The sequence below is a fragment of the Amphiura filiformis genome, chromosome 5 (genome assembly GCF_039555335.1).
Source record: "Amphiura filiformis chromosome 5, Afil_fr2py, whole genome shotgun sequence".
Classification (NCBI taxonomy): domain Eukaryota; kingdom Metazoa; phylum Echinodermata; class Ophiuroidea; order Amphilepidida; family Amphiuridae; genus Amphiura; species Amphiura filiformis.
Window position 1 is genome coordinate 76,823,007 of NC_092632.1, and position 21,545 is coordinate 76,844,551.

At 37.4% G+C, this 21,545-nt stretch overlaps 1 protein-coding gene across 1 annotated transcript in view; it reads right to left on the reverse strand.

Annotated features, from left to right (window-relative positions):
* The window catches only part of LOC140153760 (low-density lipoprotein receptor-related protein 1-like), a 228,719-nt gene that overhangs the window by 15,471 nt on the left and 191,703 nt on the right, over nucleotides 1-21,545 (reverse strand). Inside the window, 9 exon segments of the mRNA XM_072176614.1 lie at nucleotides 1,314-1,446; nucleotides 2,175-2,395; nucleotides 8,091-8,195; nucleotides 9,279-9,357; nucleotides 10,422-10,541; nucleotides 11,483-11,680; nucleotides 12,426-12,646; nucleotides 15,207-15,376; nucleotides 16,103-16,344. Of these exon segments, the coding sequence (XP_072032715.1) occupies nucleotides 1,314-1,446; nucleotides 2,175-2,395; nucleotides 8,091-8,195; nucleotides 9,279-9,357; nucleotides 10,422-10,541; nucleotides 11,483-11,680; nucleotides 12,426-12,646; nucleotides 15,207-15,376; nucleotides 16,103-16,344 (1,489 nt within the window).

Consider the following 21,545-nt stretch of genomic DNA (forward strand, 5'->3'; position numbering starts at 1 on the left):
TGGTTTGTTATAATTCTTGTAAAACATTTTGGATTAAATTTTGTACGCACAAAAACAAATTGTTCTGAATTTTCCCAATAGGTCAGAGGGCCAAGTGTCCCAAACTGCAAAAACTGTCCCACAATGCATTGCAAATTTCCAATGCCGATTTTAGAGTATTCATAAATTTACATTGATTTACATTGTAAAGCTAGTTAAAAGTGGTTAGCTGTTGTGAATTGGTCGAATCGTGGTACCCTGTGAATATTAATAACATCTGCCAAAACTTCTTGTGGTTATTTTGAAGCGGGTTTGATGAAGAATTCAGAAATCGCAGTTACACTCTTGTAGGTGTTGTGATTCTTGAGTTATGATGTAAAGAGTGTCGAAATTAAACATCTTCATAAAATAAAACATAGAGAACCACAAAGAGTATTTGAAAACATTTGTTTTGCATTCTGTAACCTAAAGCCAAGAATTCTCCGCGTTGCGGAAATTCCGCGAAAATCGCGGAATTCGAAGGTAAAGCGGAAAACGCATTTCTGAGAAAAAAATATAAAAATAAGCAAAATGACCTAGAAAAGAGAAATAAAATGCAATTGAAAAGAAATAAATAAAATACTAAATGAAATGGGTCATAGACTTGCCGTACAACGCCTGTCCTACCTCCCATTGCAGCCATGATACCCAATCACCCATCCCAACTTTGCAACATTGCAATGATTCTTGTGAAATTTTATTATGTCAGAAATGTGCTAAAATTACAAAGCGGAATTTAGCATTTGTAAAGCAGAAAATTCTTGGCTTTACTGTAACCATTCAAATCTTCAAGATGTAACTTTTTGTTAATCCCCTAATTTAGACAAATTAATTTTTTGGAGTTGAATGACCATGACTATTCAGACATCATTTGCTACTTTCATGACCAGTGCAGCCAACCGCATCCCCAGATGGCCACAGCCCCATACACGGAGGTTGCTAGATGTTTCCTGATAATTGTGTACATCCATATCAAAACGATGCACTTGTCGGCTGCTACATGTGTCTCATTTCACATAATAGCTAGGAATAAAATGCCAGACTCATCTCAAGTGGAGGTTACTCCAAATCATCCCTGAAGTCACATGGTTAAGGAGTGTTCTCTGTATTCCTAAACCACGTGACTTGGGGATGATTTGAGGTGATCTCCACTAGAGATGAGTCTGATATTCATTCTTAGCTATTATTTAAAAAGAGACACATGTAGCAGCCGACAAGTGCATCGTTTTGATATGGATGTACAGTTTTGTACACATATATATCTTAGGATGCTACTTTTCCAGGTGCATACTTACACACACTGTAACTTATCCCCATGATCAATACATGATTGGTCTCTGGATCTACAAGCATCACAGAAGTCAATCTCACAATACTCTCCTGTATACCGTTTAACATCACATATACATTCAGGTTTGGACGGATTACCTACAGGATGGAAATGACAAAAAATACATTCAGTGCTAAGCAGATTGGGACATTCCAGTTGGAGTACTAAGTAAAGTACACAGTAAATTACGCAGTTTCGGCATGCCATAACGTCAAAAGGAATTAACACGCTGCTGGCTGCACACAAATGCATGATACGCTTACACAAAATTTGCATACATTACTTCGTACTTCAAAGTGGACAAACTGTAGTCTTAGTAATAATTCATAAACAACTATTAATGCAGTATCGACTCTCGATCCCGAGATCATACCCGTTTGGATGTAATGTGTCTCTGTAAAATTATGTGTGCAATGAGGCTCAAAATCTTAAGGATCGGCGTGCTCGAGAATTGCGATTCCTAAGTCAATCCACGAATGCGCATCCACACGACTCAACTAAAGCCTTGAATCATCGAGTTTAACAATACCTGATGACATCAGCTCTAGAATTACAACCGGAAGCTTATTGTGATCCACCACGTTAAATATAACTAAACGAAGGTCATAGGTTAATGTCACCACTCGGAAATCACAAAATGTATCGGTCACATGGCGGTAGCACTCGAGGATCACTGCTGGAAATTGTGATACCCCCTAAATTTCTTGGGGATGAATTTGGGGGGCAAACTTAGGTGGATTTCCCCAAGTTTTTGCTCCTGAACTGCGTTGCTAAACCCTCATTTCAAAAATTAATTTCACCAATATTACCAATGATAACTTCTTACCTGACTGTTTGCATGTGCCACCATTTTTACAAAAATCAGGGGTACATTTTAATGGCGGAATCTCACATGTTTCCCCGGTGTAGTCCCCTCTACATTCACATTTTGCTTCACCGTATTGCGAAGAGGCTTCATCATCCTCTATAGAACACTCTCCATCATTATGACAATAATCCATACACAGATTTGTTTTACATTGTGAGCCTGTGTAACCAAAGTGGCATCTGCAAGGGGGAAAAACATGGCAAAAACGTTTTGTTTTAAAAATAACCTGTACTCAATTTCATTTCAATCTGCACTCATGTCCTGGTTTTATTTGTTATCATCTCAGTTGAGCTGTCTACAGAGGATGTTTAAAGGCATTCCCATAACCCAATGGGGTTGGCTTTTGTACACATGTGGTACAGTTGATTGCATACCTTGCATTGGGATTGTGTGCAAATATCTGTTGTTTTCATCCTTTTATTAAAACATTGAGACTTATGAATAAAATTAATGCAATGGGACAATATGAATGTTTCCTGTAAGAAAGTCAAATATAAGTTATAAGTATCAACAATTAGCTCGTTGGCTGCAGTTTTAAAATTACCATTTTGTGTGTGTGGCAATGGGGACTTTCAGCCCATGGCAGTTTAAAAAATGAATGCGGAATAATGAGAATTGGCATATACTCTATCTCCTTTTTTAAAGATTTTTATTTTTTTTAAAGATTTTTTTAAAACTTAATTTTGAATAAAGATGTCATTTTCTTGGTATTTTAAGTGCTTTGTAATTTTATATTTTTTATAACTTTGTATCTCTGTTGTATTTTAACATGTAAAGAGGGCCCCAGTGGAAAGCAGTGCTTTGTTCACTGATCTGGGCTACCTTTATAAAGATGCCATTAATAAAAATAATAAAAAAATGTATAAACTTTGACCTTTGAAACGTTGGCTAACACATTGTGACACACAAGGAGATAGAGTATATGCCAATTCTGTTGCTAGTATCACCTTGTGTTCAATTGATGTACTAATCTACAGTACTACAGGCCAATAGGGCTCTAAATTGGAATAAATTTCATAACTCAATAACCCATCCTATTAACATAGGTTTTAAAAATCCAAATTGATGATTTGATACAATTGCTAACTTATTTTTGGTGGTCAAAAAGTTAATGTAGTAGTAACATAAAAGGCATTCATAACCTCATTAATAAACCCGATGCGTGCGAGCCAATCATATTTTATTATTTGTGAAAACGCGAACGCAAATCGAGGTCATTAATATCTCACAATTGACCGCAAAATGCGTAATTGTTCCAATGTCGCACACAATCGACTTCTGCGTGCGCCGTATTGTGCGTTCAACGAACTGCGCGCGCGCTAGTCTACTGTGTAGACCGTTTTTATTTAATAATCACTGTTATTTGACCTTCCCCTCTGACCATGGAAGCGCCATCTATGCTGTTCTGAGCCAACAGCTAATCTTCAAGTTGAGGGCTCACTCCGAAAACCGCTGCCCGTCGAGAACCGCACCATCCCGCGAAAAACGGTCTACTGACTTTGAAAAGTCCCCAGAACTGCGCTTCACTAACATTGCGCACTCTAACGATGATGCTGTAATATTAATTACCCCCAGCAAAGTTATCGTTTCCACCAATCAGTAATTCGCAGGTAATTCGGATCTCGTTCAGATTTGACCATTATATAAAAGGGTTTAAATAAATGCAAATTTGTTACTACTCCTTTTATATATTATTTTTCTCACATCGTAAGTGAAATAAAATTTTCTGACCGGAATCTGGCGCAAACAGACACATGTTGAAAAGTATAAAACTAGAAATTCCAAATTATATTAGTTTAATTATGAATAAATATGTATGCTATTATTTGGATAACCCCCTACTTTTTAAATGGCAAAATCTTTTCCGATAATTAATCGATATCGACATGTATCCTCCTACTACTCGGCCTGGTTTTCTACGGCGCGAGGGGAATCCCCACAAAAAGTGAAATGTAAATATTGAGAACTTTTCACAAACATCATGACAAAATATTTTATATCAACCTAGTGGCCCGTGGTCAAGCTATCTTGGGGAGTACCGGTACCGACCCTGATTGGGGAGGGTGGGGTGCACCAGCCCGGGGGCACCAGGGGTGTGGCATTTTTTGACAATTTCATTTCCATATACCGTGATACATGATACCGTACTAGTCATGCTTTTCGATTGGCCCTCGGCGCTATGCCCGCCCGATGTAGCTACATGTACGCCACTGCATACCGGGTTGCATGCAGTGCAACCTTGCTGAAAAAGTGCGATGAAGTTTCCGATATATCATCAGAGCCTTTATTTGTTCATTTACTAGACATCAGCAAACAATGTTTTCAATGCATGGACTAATGTGGAACAGTGAATTTATTAATTAAAATCCGTGTGCTGACACTATTTCCGACTATTTCAAACATATTATTGTACGAGAAAAGAGAATGACGCCAGCGAAATCAGCACATAATGTCCGGAGGTATCCCACTGGCCGGTCTACTCCCTTAGAATTTGGAGTTCAAAATAATATTGCTAATATTCATGGTAGATGCAGGAATCTCTGTAAAATTTTCCAGATCATTTTGCGGAAGATTTACATGCATCGGCAGGGGATTAATCGAGTGGTACGATGGTTGGGACTCCCGGGTGTGACTTCATGGGCGTTGGCCGGGACGTAGGGTAGGCTTGTCCGTACCATAAGTTGTTCAAAAATACATGGACTGATTGGACTCATGTTCATGCTGCCAGTCATAGCAAATAAACAGTTTCAAAGTTTTTCAACTTACCACATTGCTACACAAAATGAACATGAATGCTGCACACACCCGGTGCACACATCTAAAAGGTATAAACAGCCTCAGTGCACACTGCAAACTGCCACCCATGTATGCTACATGTACATGTCTCATTCACACAATGACTGTTCAATCACAGATTGTTGAGAATCTGTGGTTCAATACAGAAAAAGACATGGCAAACTGGGAAAACATTTAAAGATTTTTTTCTTTTGTGGTGAATTTCAAGTTATCATGTTAAAATATCATTATTTTAGCTTTTATTAATCATTTTGATATTCCCCATTCAAATACACTCCACTACTTGTATGCTGCATACATATAGCCTAATGATAATGTGACTGGCAGGTGTGACAGATTTTCTGCCAGCCACATGAGCTGACAGTGTACTTCTTGTGCCAGGCTTGGGCTAGTACATCTAGAAAATGAATACAGAGGTCCTTACCATACAGAAATTTGAGAAACATGGATGTAATTATCTAGATGTGCATAATTAATGATAATAATTATAATGATTAAGCTAATGGACAATCTGTTGAATGTGTATTGTGTAGATGTGCATGAATGTACTTGGAAAATTGACAATCAATTTAATTCCAATTGATGTTTTAAGATAAATAATTTTTCCACATTGTACATGGATTGATTAGACTGGAATCGGACCGGGGGCGCCTTCAAGCCCGGGTCGGATTTTTGACCGAGCTGAGCTGAGCCTTTTAATGTTCAATTCGAGCCGAGTCCGAGTCCAGTAAAAAGTGGACTTGAGTCCGAGTCCAGACTCAAAAGCTGCTAAATATACTAAAGTATGTTGAAATTAGTATTGCACAGTCTGGGTGTCCATACATAGACATAGTTTTTTCACATGCATCCCAAAATATGCCACATTCACCATGACCACCAATATTTAATCTCTTTTTGTACTTGTTTAATTAATTTGTTTATACTCATACCCATAATTGGACCCATTCAAGTCCAAATTTCCATACCCGTTCAATGGCCCGTACTCCATACTGGGACCCATACCGTACTCGAGTCCCAATTTCTGTACCCGTATTGCATTACCCGTAGCTCGGACCTGTACACGCACCCGTACTCCTACCCTATTATGACTTCGGACCCGTACCCGTCATGGACTGGGACCAATACCCGTACCTGGGACCTGTATCCGTACCCAGGGCTTGGGACCTTTACCCGTACTCATGGTTCGGGACCCGTACCCGTAACCGTACTCATGGCGGGTCCCAATACTACAAGTATGCCATATAATCTTAACAAAATGGTGCTGCTTCATATATAGATGATTTTCCATAGCCCGTTGGCAAGCTTAGGGGCTGGCATTTTTTTTTTGCGAAGGAAGGGGGGTGTCCCAAATATGTCGATGACCGGAGTCATTTTTTATGACCCCCCCTATCGCGGGCAAAATTTTTTTATGACCCCCATCTTAGGTCGAAAATTTTTACGACCCCCCCTTCCACCTACACAGACAAAGACAAATTATTCATTGATCGGAACTAGGCGGCGGAGCGCATCAAAACCTGAAGAGTGAAGGGCGTGGGCAGAGCGTTAAAATTTTTATCGTAAAATTTACGCGACACGGAGCGCGTAAAAATTTTGCATAGATTGTACGCACATTTCTATTGTGAAGTGAAAGAATGAACAATGCGTGCAGCCGCATAAAAATTTTGAGTCACCTGCCCTTAATAATTCTATAACCCCCTATTTTGGGTGTTAAAAATTTATAACCCCCCTATTTTTGGTCTGAAAATTCTATGATCCCCCTGTATTTTTGGGACCCCTCCCCTCCGAAGAAAATGTGTCAGCCCCTTATGAAAACGTATTTCCCATGAAGAAATTGTGAAAGAGCTTCGTGTTGCGCTGGTTTGAATTGAAGTCCGATGATTTTACTGGCTTAGTCTATTGCATCATTTTTAGTTTTTGGCGAGGAAGCTGCCATATTAAAATGAAAAACAGACCCGTAGTCAGATATGCAGGCAATAAAAAATCACTTTGCTAATGACCGAAAACTCCTTGGGCAAAAACTCTTGCAAACTTTCAACAGTATATTTTCCTCAAAAAAGTATCACTTCAAGTGTACATGTATATGTGCACAACAACAGCCCGGTCGTATCGGTAATTATAAATTGTACACTTTCCGTCTAATCTTCATCTTCACTCGCGTCATTCTCTCCATAAATCATGATTTGCATTGAATGGTAATTTGCGTACGATAGCCCCGGGGATTGCCCTCCCAAGTATCGATCATATGATGAGCAAAATGCATCGATTCATATGATGAATTATTCATATATTGCTCGTCTGTCATTGGTTGCGCTTGAAACCCCACACGAAGTTTGCTTCATTACGCATTCATCTCAATTTTGAGATTTCGCCCCAGGGAAAGCTATAGGGAGGGTCGAAGGTCAAATCGAAAGTCAGTAGACTCCTTTTTCCGGTCTCGCTTGCAGATTTCAGTATAGTGAGCCACCAACGTTAAAGATTAATAGCTATGCTGTTGGATCAGAATAGGAAAGATGGCGTTTCCCATGCATAAACAGAGAGGGGACGACAGAAAACAGTGATGCTAAATGAAAGGAGTCTACTACAGTAGACTACTGCTGCGCTGGCTGTCAGATTTGGATTGTGCGCTACCATATTTGCACAGATTCTGATACGCACTTTTGTTATTGGTCGTTTTTGTTTTAGCCTGATCGATTTTGGGAAAGGGAAGATGTAAGAATTGTTTATTTTTACAAACTTTTGAGGAAAATTTTGTGTTATTTTGTAAAGTTAAAAGATCAAAGTGAGCGGTTATGAATGAGGTTAATAACTTTGCATCGGTTAGAGATATAGTCGGGCATTGTGAAAAATCTAAACATTTTGCTTTGGACCTCGGAATATCCTCGGTTCCAAAGGCAAAATGTTTAGATTTTTCACAATGCCCTCCAAATAACCGATGCGCAGTTATTAACCTCTAAATATAAAAATATAGACACAGATATTAATACATTTCACAACACAGTGTTTCACGCCAAAGCGATCTTCAGGTGAATAAATTAAAAATGAAAAACATGATAAAAGGCAATATAAATATTCACTTACGAGCACTGCAATCGATCTGCAATCACTTCACATGTCCCATGGCTACTGCAGTAACTTTCACATTTATCCTCCTGACACTGATTTCCCTTGTATCTGTCTGGGCAACTGTGAAAAAAAGAGGGACAAGGTTATTATAATAGCAATGTCAATACACATACAAACAAAATGTACAAATGCAGCTAGGATGTCTACACAAAAAGGCGAAAACATAACGATGCCATTGCTATATGCTTTGTTCCAATGATAATTGGTGAAAATTATTAGTTGTTACTGCGCACATCAAGAAAGTCCCAACTTACACTGGCGTAATTCACAAAAGTGTGCGCCAGTTACGTATTACACAACTAGAGTAGGTACTGTGTCCAATTGCATGCATGCCTTTCTAATGATCAAACATCAATCCATGACGTTATGAGACCTTGCCAATTATAAGCCGAACAAAGTATAGCAAGTGAAAATGCCAAGTTCAACAAACCAATACTATACTAGTTCCTCTCACCTAGATTGGAAGTGACATCAATAAAGCGTCTCTTTGTGCGACCCAGGGTTTTGATTTTGTTGCCTTTACACGCAAGCATATTATCGCAATTCCAAGAATGGCACGCATGTTTCATGGCTATGCAACCTAAATACATAGTGACGACACTATCAATCTCGAGGTGAGACGAACTATATATATCCAGTTAAGGTTCCCCTAATGGCGCACATGGGTTCCTTTGCCTTTGGGTAAATTTCAAGTACAAAAAGCTCCCTCCTCTAAATATCCCACCAAAAAAGGGTAGTTATTGGCTGGTGGGATTTTTACAGGATTTAGTTTGTGCCTAAAATTCTAGTACAAGATTTGGTGAATATTTACATTGTTCGTCTTGCGAGCACTATTTAAATTGTCAACAAATCTTGTACATATGTTTGGGGTGTTTTTGGTCATAAGGTTAACTCCCTCAGGATTGTTTGGTTGAAGGTGCTCTATGTGTTGCTCACCATTGCCTGGCTGAAGGGAAGATCCCAGGCTTTTGGACTTAGATGGACTGAGGGTTAGGGTTCAATTAAATTAACACTGGGACCATACTTTTATAAACATATATAAAGCATACAGCTTGGTTCACACTAATACAGGTGTTGAGCCTGAAGACAAAACCCCTATATAGCTATTACGCAGTGGTCCAACTGAATTAATGGTTAACTTACGTGCACTTTGGTACTTGATTTGAACCTCTAAGCTCACATGTCCCCCCATTTGCACAATAATTGTCACACCCTGTATCAGCTGGGGGAAAAATGAAAAGAAATGTCAATATATTAGTGGCAAGATTTATACTTACAACATATACAAAAAATAAATATGGAAATCAACTAAATGTTGTCACCTGATCTGGCAAAAAAATACACATTGTTTCAATTATGCGTTTCATTTTGAGGTTTGAATATGATTACCGGTCTTTCTCTCAGCAGATAATAGGAATCACATATCGTCAGCCTGCTACGATAATTGCTAAAGTCATCTTTTAAAATTTTGAAAACAAAATACAAAATATGGTTCAAGTATGCATTTAAAAACATATTCATTCACAATCTTTGCACAAGAACAAATTTTAATGAGACAAATTAAAGGGAATAATAACTGAGAGTACTAAATTAAGAGCGGCGCTACTTCAATCGCAAAAGTGAGGACAGTGTGAGCTTGGTACCTGTGTAAGAGTCTGTTTGACATGCCGAAAGGTGATTGTGAATATGTAATGATATGAATGATATGAATGATATGAATGTGACGTAGCTACGAAAAGGCGGTGTTATTGGATGTATGTGGTTCATTGGACGGAGCCATTATGCCCATATTAGGCTGTTGTTATGCAGACGTCACGCTCTGCGAACGGTACAAAAAGGTGACTGTCAGATCTATTACGGGATGGCAGCAGACAGATTGCAACTGTCCTCTGACCCTGACTGTTTGTCACGTACAAAGATCGTGACCTGGGTCGACGCGTACAAAGCAGGGGATGCGACTGTGCCACAGGTCTTGTCCTTGGAATTGGTATAGGCAATTTGTACAGAGTACCGCTAGCCTGATAATAAGAAATAAATAGGGCAATGCATGCAGAAACATACTTTGTTTTCAAAATTACAAAAAATGACTTTGCCAATTATTTATTGTAGCAGGGGAACGATATATGCTGCAGCACCAATAACAACAAAAATGACAAACAAATGAAACGATCACAACATCAACAGTACAACATCCTATATTGGCACACATCTTCCTCAAAATGTTGCACTACAACCCATAAACTTGTGTTACACTGGATTTAAAGTAAATAAAAAACCAATACTCACGAATACATTGGCTACCCTGCGGTGTAGTCGTATCTGGGCAAACACAAACATATCCATCACCACGTTGTAGGCACATCTTTTGATCAGAACATCGACGTGTAGCACACGCATTTGTTATTCCTGGTAACAAAAATAATTTCATGCTAATTGTTATTCCACATGCAAATATTTTACTTAAACGCGTAAAAAAGTATGTGTATTATTGTCGCTAGTAATAATATTACAGTATCATTATTGCGATATTCGCTATGCCTTCAACGATATCTTTTATGATGCATATAAGCAAGCTTAAATCTGATCTTGGACAGCCTGAAAAATGCCAAATCCATCTACTACAAATTTAGAATTAGGATTGAGCTATGTTTATTTAGCACAAACAGAATAATAATTTAAAGCAATATAATGAATTAAAATGAAATAAACTAAAAAATAAATTTCTGGAGTCATGTGAGTCAATATCACATGACCTATCACATGACTCCACCACCACCACCATCATCAACCAGCAGTCATAACAGCTGATGAAGTGAACTTGGATGAGTTGCAAAAATTCCCCAAGACATTCTTCAAATTGCTTGTTTAAAAATTCCACAAATTAAGAATAACAATCATTTCTTTAATTCTATTCAAACTATTTTTTTTCTGGAATTAAGATTACACAGAATTGTTTAACTTTCAAAAATTTCCTCCCATGGTTTTCCCTTGTAATTTCTTCCCATGGAATTTCCTCCCATGATTTTTTCCATTGTAATTTCTTCCAATGGAATTTCCTCCCAATTGTAATTTCTTCCCATGGTTTTTTCCATTGTAATATCTTCACATGTAATTTCCTCCCATGGTTTTTCCATTGTAATTTCTTCCCATGGTTTTTTCCATTGTAATATCTTCACATGTAATTTCCTCCCATGGTTTTTTCCATTGTAATTTCTTCCCATGGAATTTCCTCCCATGGTTTTTTCCATTGTAATTTCTTCCCATGGAATTTCCTCCCATGGTTTTTTCCATTGCAATATCTTCCAATGGAATTTCCTCCCAATGTTTTTTCCATTGCAATTTCTTACTTGGGCTTGTTTGTTTCATCCGTTGAACAGCCAATACACCACTAGCATGTGTGAGTCCATGCGGCACAATGAACCTAAATTCCCCACGGGGTGATTCTACCAGACCAAACTTGTTCACACGGAATACTTTGTTGGTAGTATATGTAGTGCCGTAAACCCAATCTTCAAACACATCAATAGAGTAAGGCGCATCCTCATCTGTAAGATAATCAAGAAATAAATGATTCTTCAACATTTTGTGACCTCTCAGAAGCGTCATAAATCAAACAGTCACCATTATCATGTTGAGTTTATGAAAGCGAGACAAGGATCTTTGTATCCGCATTCAAAATGTGCAGTTTCATACCAACTGTGGAGCTTGATCCAACTGTAGGGCTCCACGATTGAGTTAACTTCAAACAGTATCTTTGAGCCATAGGGGGGTATAACACCCTCATTTTCTGATACGAAGACCTCCACAGTAAGTGGATCATGTACTTGTTTGTGTAAAAACTCTATGGTTAGAAAGTCGGAGTGTGAAACTCTACACTTTGGATTTTACAAGATGGTGTGTGGGGGGGTAGTGGGCAGTGTGGGTGTGCGATTCTGTGTTTGCTTTCACCAACCTATGACATTTCACTCATAAAGTGCGAACCTACAGTAACCTTGGACGTCCACAGTTGTAAGAGAGCGGCAGAGAACGCGACACTCCGTAATAATGCATACGAGGTATATATCCCCCATTATAGGTGCAATATCAGGTTGTAGAATGTCACTTGTGACATAGCTAGCACAGCTGCTCTAAACTTAATCAAGTCTCTTAATGTTCTTTTGGGTGTGGGCACCCCAGACAAGTTGTTCCAGGATACGGGATGACAGGGTGATGCACGGTAGCTTGCATAATTGTACTATTGCTGAAGCACGTTATCACTTCCCAATCGTATTTATCCCTGCTTTCACTTACCTCCTCTGAATTGATATATGACCATCTCATCATCACCTAATTCTTTAAAACTCTTGATGACCTTTCGTTTGGGATCTGCTATATAGAATCTGTTGTTTGTGTAGTCAACTGCTAAGCCGGTTGTATAATGAGCAGCTGGCAAGGTGTTATTTCTCACAAAGCTGCCATCCATGAACGCTCGCCCAACGAAGCCGGTTCCTAAATCACTCCAGTAGATTCGTCTGAAAAGTAACCAAAATGCAACAACTAAGCCAGTTAGAACATATATGCATGAATTTGTAAATAACTCTTTTTTATGCTTGATAAAATCCATGTTACTCAATGGAAACATTTTTGACTTTTGACAAAAGCAAGTTCTTTTGCTCTGAAATTTACAGCATGTTTAAAGGTCTCACATCGTTGGCCTGGTCAACTTGTAGGTTTATGCAGTAACTAAATACCAACAATTACTAAATGTTTATACTAGAATTTGAGCAGGTCCTTACACATCACAATGTTCTTTTAGATGGTCAAGACCTTGGCGAGTTGGACACTTAATATTATCATGGATTATTATGCCATAAAATGCTGAGCTTGTGTTCATTTGGACTATACATTTAATAATCAATACACAAATGAATCCAGGACAATGCACCTATCAATCCAACATGAGCCTAATATTCCATACCAACAAAATAACTGGAATTACGCGGTTCGTAATTAAGGTGGCCCCCACATAAAGGTGTGTAAATAATAAAGGTTTGTAAATACAAATAATATTCAATATGCAAATAAGCTCATTAATATTCATAAATATGCAAATAACATGACACAAAACTGTACCGCACATCAGGCCACCATATACTATCACAATACCAAGTTAGAAATTATTAGATCGGTTATTGCGTTTAAGCTGCAGAGTGGATTTATGAAAATGTAGGCAAAATATGCAAATCAGCTCATTAATATTCATAAATATGCAAATAACAGGACACAAAACTATAGGGCACATCAGGCCACTATATCCAATCACCAAACTAAGTTGATCAGTTATTGCGTTTAAGCTGCAGAGTGGATTAATGAAAATTTAGGCCAAATAAGATCATTAATATTCATTAATATCACATCAGCCTACCATATCCTAATATCATACCATGTTTGATATAATATTGGATGGCTGAGCATGATACCATAACATATCGGATGAGTCGTAAAAATATCGGACGAGCCAACGGCGAGTTCAATATTTGTATGACAAATCCGATATGTTATGGTATCATGCGAAATAAGCCATCCAATATTATCATGATTAGGCTTTCTTAACTCCGAATAACCCTGAAAACATAATAATGAAGTTGATTGGTTATTGCGCTGGAGCTGTCGAGTGGATTAATGAATTTACTTCCGCCCAGACAAAGAAACAAACAACCATTTGGATGATAACATAAGCCCCACATATATGTGGGGGCCAAAAATCCTATGTTCTAAATCATTTTGTTTTCAAATCATATTATATAAAATAAAATAAAGCTAACATGTCCAAAACGCAGAGCTTAAAGAGAGGATAATACGATTCAGATATTCTTCCAAGATATTTTGACATCCATATTGTAACACATTTCAGGACTACAACATTACTTGAATTAGTCAAATCTAATTCTTACATTTTCAGGACTACAAATTGAATTAGCCAAATTTAATTCTTTCATTTTCAGGACTATAAAATTGAATAAGTCAGTCTAATTCTTACATTTTCAGAACTTGAATTAGCCATATCTAATTCTTACATTTTTAGGACTACATATTGAATTAGTCAAATCTAATGCTTACATTTTCAGGACAACAAATTGAATTAGTCAAATATAATGCTTACATTTTCAGGACTACAAATTGAATTAGTCAAATCTAATGCTTACCCTGCCAAGCATATAATGTCAAACAAAATGGTATGTTTCAAAACAATTAATGTCATAATTACAATTACTAAAACAACCTGACTTTGTAAAAACTTATAGAAGACCACTATTAGACTGCTGCCCTCAGTCGGTCAACATCCGGGTTGATGACTGAAAAACTTGTGTGTTAAAAAAAAAGAGTTGGACGTTTCCCCAGAATATGGGCAACAGAGAATGGGCAGTTGTGTCCAAATTGACCTTTTGACCATGTCTATTTTCAGAACATTGGGGCATGATTCTGTTATAAACTTGCGGTGAGACACGGGTGCGGAGTCCGACACGATACGAACGGCAAGTTTGTCAGTCATCACTACAAGCATTGGGCTATTCAATTTAAAATGCACACTACCCCTGTGAAGATTTTAGAAATATCTTCCACAGAGGGAGTATGAGTTTCAAATAGAACAGACAGTTGGATAATTTCCATTTGAAATACTCAGTCCAGTTGTGGGAAGATATAGGTAAAGGCATAATACAGGAGGAGTATGGGTTTCAAAATGATTTACCGTGACTAATTACATTTGAAAAACATACTCCCCAGTTGGAAGATATTTCCAAAATCTTCCACAGGGGTAGTGTGGAATAGCCCATTACGCAAATACATGTGCAGCGTAGACGTTGTACTATTCCAGTTAAAATCCATACACCCCCTGCAGAAGACACGACTATAATCTTCCGAACAGGGCATGTGAACTTCAAATGTGGTTACCTAAATGGGTGATCCCATTTGAGATCTACACTACCTTTCTGGAAGATTAAGGGTGTGTCTTCCATAGGGAGTGTGTGGATTTTAACTGGAATAGCTCATTTTTGTTTTACTGCGGTTATTTACAAGAAACCTACTGACCCTGTATGGGGGTTGACAACAATACTGTGTGGCATTAAAAGATCTTTCACAATGGTAAAACTATTGTTGCCTGTCTGGTCCATAACCTTAATTGTTCCCCCTTCTGTGTAGTATATCTGTCCTGTAGCCCAATTCACTGACAGTCCTCTCACATCATTCATATTAGATTTCTATGTACAAAGAAGGAATCTTGCATGTTAAATAACAATTAAATTTACATGGATTAAACTGTGTGACTGTGTATTGCATTATTACGGTATGTTTACTTGACTTTCTATCTCCTCTACACTTCGGTCTCTTTAGAAATATCTTTTCTTATTAGTTTATTTTAATATAATTATAATTAAAATTACATTGGCCGTGAGACATTTTCGAGAGAATAAAATCATTACATGGTCAATTCGCGGGTAGGTCCACCATGAGCTGTTGTGGCGTGTGGTGGTGAGCTGTACGACATGTAATCGTTAGTGCACGCTTTTCTCTCCTTTATTATAATGCCAGTTTGTCTGAGCTCCGTTTCATTAATTATTATATATTTTCTCAGGCATGCATCCTCTGGATCCTCGCATTTAATATTTAATGTCTCATATTGACTGATGTTCTGCCAGGACACAGCAGATAGGCCGCCCTCTCTAATTATAATTAAAATTACATTGGCCGTGAGACATTTTCGAGAGAATAAAATCATTACATGGTCAATTCGCGGGTAGGTCCACCATGAGCTGTTGTGGCGTGTGGTGGTTAGCTATACGACATGTAATCATTAGTGCACGCTGGTTCGAATCCGAACGGTTCTGATTTTTTCTCTCCTTTATTACATGCCAGTTTGTCTGAGCTCCGTTTCTTTAGTTTATTTTAGTTCAGTTTTGTTCAATGAAGACGAGGAGTATACATACCAAGACTACATCCCCAGGCGCTCTCTTCCTTCGTGAACCATCGTCCTGCGTTGGCCGACTCCAGATTTTGCCTGCCCTTCTATCGACCCAAAGCAGGCGAACACTATCATTTGACATCAACACGTCGAGGGAATCAAAGCTTACACCCTCCCCGCCTTCCTGCTCCTCATTAATGCTGCCACTGACAGGGTTTACTTTGATGAGTTCACCATCATTTCCAACTAACAGATAGGTTGGGTCACCTGTAAAAACAAAGCATCAACAAATTCACTGCAACACTGGAAAAGAAGCTTCAAATTAAAAATTTTAAAATATGCAATTTATAAGCGCAAGGTAGATATTTGGCCAATAACCAGAGAAGATATCTAACCCTTCCCAAAATCCTTTGCAACATGATATATCACCTCACTTCATCATTCCCACATTCCCTTTGTTTTCATTTTGAGAATAGGCAGGCTAAACAATAACATGGATCTGGATGTGTTTTGTTCATTGAGGTACATTTTATCACTAAAGACCCATGTTGCACTAAATAGCAAATTAGTACAGCAAATTGAAATAGAACTGCATTGTGGGAGGTGTAAGACATCCTCCTTGGTCAATAACAATATGTAGTAATAAAGCTGACTGACCAACGCTCAGGAGGGTTCTTGATTTGGATCGGATGGCTGAAAATCTTTGACCTTGGGGTCATGTAAAATATTTTATTCTCACTCCTGACAAGCAACTCTATCAGTGGAATAGCAAATTGTGGAAGAGAGGCACTTTCCCCCTCCGACCTCACCCCTTCCTTCCTGTCACAGGCATATGCTCATATACTTGCTCTTTCTTGTTCTCCTCATAATAATAAAATGTTCATCTTTCCACTGGCAAACTAGCTAAAGCAGCAGAAGTTATGTTTATATAAATGCAATGTATAAGAGCTTAGTGAAATGTATGTATAGTAGACTTTGCCCTTTCCCCCCTTCTTTTTCTTTTTGTTAAGTTGGACTCCCTCCCCTGCCAGTGGCATAGCTAATGGGTAGTAACTGCTCTCCCCCAAGTGAGAAGTATTGCCCCCCCCCCCTTCCCCATGGGATGCTGGCCACTCTGAAATTTAAGATTCTCCAGGATATTTTGTACTTTGTAGCCCATTAATACCCTGCTCCTTTGAAAACCTTGGCCACTCTGAAAAAGTCCTGGCTATGTCACTGCCCTTCATCATGGACAACTGGTACACAACTAACCATTAATCAGCATATAAGGGCGTGTTCACACTATGCCTGTTTTGCCCTGGGTCCCGGGTTAGACCCGGGTTGATTATAAGTGTGAACAGGAAAAAACCTCAAAAAAATCGACCCAGGTCAATATTTTTCAACCTAGGAATGAGCAGGTTAAAACCCGGGTCAAACCCGGGTCAATTGTAGTGTGAACAGAAATTCACTGTTTGACCCGCATTACTAGAAGTAAACACAACCATTATCATTCCCTTTCTATTGTTTCTGTCTGCACTGGGAAAACAATGATTCAGTTCTTTGGCAATAAAATCAATAAACATCTATTCCTGAGATAAGAAAGTTATTCATGCAAACAAATTACTAGTATTATCGAATCAAGAAGTAACAATTATTTTTGTGAGTTTTTAACCCAAAACAGCTACAAGAAGTAACTACAATGCTGGCCATAAGTGTTGGGACGGTTTGATAGGATAATGTAAATAAACCCCCCACTCCCCCCCGATCAATGTTGAATCCTACTTTTTTTTTTTTTTGGTCACACGCGCCTAGTGGCACCCAACATTGATTGGTGGGGAAGGGGGAGGGTTGGGGTGTTAGGAAAGGGTTTAGGCTTGTCACCAAAGAAACCTCCACTTTATCACGTTAACAATAACGGAAATAAGGCAATAATATAGTGTACGTTTTCCATAAGTGTCCCAACACATTTTGGCCATGGTTGTATTTGAAAAGTTGAAAAAAATCATCTAATTTCAGTTTTTTGCTTATAACTCAAAAAGTAATTATGATATTGACACCAAATTTGGAGCAGTAAGAGATCCTATCATTTTGCTTGACCACAAAAAATATAAATGGCTACATTTTAAATTTAGGGACTGGTCAATTTAAAAGTCTTAAAGCCATATTTTTGGCCATGTTTAAGTTCACTATTCGTCACTTTAATTGTCAAAAAGTTAGGTTTTAAAATGACAAATTATTGTTTTCACCAATTAAAATCTTATATTAAAGTTATAGAAGAAAATAAAATTTATCACAACATCTCGTGATCAAAAAAACAAATAAAGGAATCGAACCCATGCACACTTGTTTTTCCAATTTAATGCTGTCTACCTCAATTGAAGTAACGGAGTAAATCAACTTGTTAGCATTAATTTAGACTACATACAATAATGGATGAACAAGTACAGTGTGTTAGCTCAGTTGATGCTCTGCTTTTATTTGTGATCGTATTTATGAAAAAAAATTCCTACACTTTTTCATTTTCATTTCAACAGAAATTCAGTGATGTGAGAAATTATTTATTTTAAAAAGAAAAAAAAAAAAAAAAATTTAAATCGTTAGGAATTGAACTTGGACTTTCTGAGTACAAGACAGACGACTTATCAACTGAGCTAACATGTTGAAGTGACATTACGAAGTATTTTTAGGTATAAAAGCTATTACAAATGGAATAAAAGTGTTGAAACTAACCCGCTGCTTATAGGACATGAAACGTAGCTTATTGGCTATAGAACAACGGTATTCAAGGCCTTTTCGAAGAAAATCGATTCTTAAAGTGTAAGAAAGTTTGAAACCCACGGTATGCACTCGTAAACTGAATCAAGATATAGTAGTGATTCTCTTTTATTATAGTGCATACTGTGACATGAACTCAAGCATGTCCGCATTCAGTCTCGTTCCTAAAGTAAGACTAATCATGAAATTTAAATATATTGTATGGACTTTGTATTTAGTTTCGACGGTAAACCAACGAAACACCATCATGACCATACGCAAATGAATGCATCCCATCGATAAACCATTGCTATAAAGTCTGATCATAGTCAATTGCTTTTATTCTAAGAATACGGTGGTATATCGTGGATTCATGGCGTTATGTTTTACAAATCGACACAATATTTTCACAACAATATGGATTACCGATATGATCATTTCAGAAATTCAACTTATTTAGCTTAATATTGTCAATTTAAATATCATGATTAATTTGACACTTGTCAATAAACAAAACCATACGAAAACCAGTGGTCTCCGATAGCTCAATTGGTTAGCGTGCTGTTCATCTCCTGTAGACAGCGCGGGTTCGACTCCATTCAATTTTTTTATTGTTTTAATTATTTCGTGACAATTTTCTTTCAAATTACTTTGCGGACGAACAAATTCCTTTTTTCAAATAACATGCAAAATGTCACTATTATGCGCATTTATTGTGGCTTGTTAGTATTATATACTGCGTTTGTTGTGTTATAAAGGTAATGTTGTATCATGAAGATCACTCACCTGTTGTTGTAACTTATCTCTAAATCATGAACTATCATATTTACTAGTACGGTATTCATCCTTAAAATCGGCATGACCTAATATGCTGAATCCATGAATCACGGATACCAACAATAATGTATATGCTTTGACCTGCTAATTTGCATCAAACAGAATGACCACCAAAATCATTAGAGTTTTACATACTAATTTAATGATTTTGGTGGTTATTTTATTTTATGCAAATTAGAGAATCAAACATTACTATTATTTATGGTATCCATGGTTGTTAGATTCAGCATACCCAAATTAACTATAAAAAAATAGATACCGTTTTTAACTTTAAAAATGCACCTAACACTTCTATTTCTCAGCAGGAAGTCGACTAGACTAATAGGATATGAAGGTGAATAGTCAATGATGTTTGCTATCTTCTGAAGATGAAATTCTGATTTAGGAATTATGTGTAATATTATAATAATTACTCTTTTTATGTGCCATGTTATTTTTCAAACGTAAGTTTCTTTGAAAGCGCTTTGATAGATTTCAGTCATAAAACGTAATTTAAGCCCACTCTTGCCAACTATAATTATATTTACACGATATACTCGTTGCAAATACCACATACGTTTTTGATGCAAGCGATGAAAATTATTAAAGTTTGTTATTTTGTCTGAAAATTAGCTTTTTCAATCAATTCCTGTCAACAAATACCATGTATTTCTGGCGACTAAATCACTACTCTTTCAAAATAACACGTCATTTTAAGCAAAATACGTAGTTCGCATAGGCTAATAATGTACAGCACGCACTGTAAAATACATGATATTGCGTATAAAAAGCGACCGTCGTGATCGTTATATCACGTGAGGGAAATCCAATAGTTTTTATATAAGTGAAAAGATAAATAGTTTCTCCATTTTCATGTAAAATTTGATGAAAATCCAAGCTATGGTTGAGGAGATATGGGCCAAAACACACATTTTAAAATTGGATTTTTTGAACCTTAGAGACAATGCTGGCCATAAGTGTTGGGACGGTTTGATAGGATAATGTAAATAAACCCCCCACTCCCCCGATCAATGTTGAATCCTACTTTTTTGGTCACACGTGCCTAGTGGCACCCAACATTGATTGGTGGGGAAGGGGGAGGGTTGGGGTGTTAGGAAAGGGTTTAGGCTTGTCACCAAAGAAACCTCCACTTTATCACGTTAACAATAACGGAAATAAGGCAATAATATAGTGTACGTTTTCCATAAGTGTCCCAACACATTTTGGCCATGGTTGTAGATATAAGATTACATAAGGTGGAATTAGAAAATAAAAAAATGAGCATAATTAGGCCGAGAGCCTGTTATTATACCAGTAATAGTCAATGACAGAATATGTACACGCCTGCATTTTCCAGTAGGCTTTAGCCAAAATAATCAACCTGGGTCAATTTTCTTCATGAGAGTGGTTATAGTGTGAACAGAATTTTTTTCAACACGGGACCCGGGTATAACCCGGATTAACTCGGGTCCCGGGTAAATAATTTATATGTGAACACGACCTAATAGAAAACCACTAATGATTGAGAATGCTTTACTGAAAAGTTTCAAATCCAAAATGGGAGTGTTTGTAACCAACACATAATCACTTCATATATGAAGAAATCTGTCATTAAGGCCAGTCTAAGTGGTGCCTGAGCTAGCTGTGTTTGTGCTCAAATATTGAGAAAAATAAAGACCACACTCATAGGATGTGGGCTAAATAGGTAAAAAGATCAATACATGAGATCCCAAGCCTCACTGTAATGGGTTTTACTTTTTTTCTATGTGCATGATTTTTCCTGGGAAAGGGGAAATAGCAAAAACTTTTGGCCTATTTTTTGAACGGCAATACGTATATGGAAATAAAACAGTGACATGCTACATCGACTCATTTCCTATAAGATTAATATATTACCATGCAGAAATAAACAGACTGTA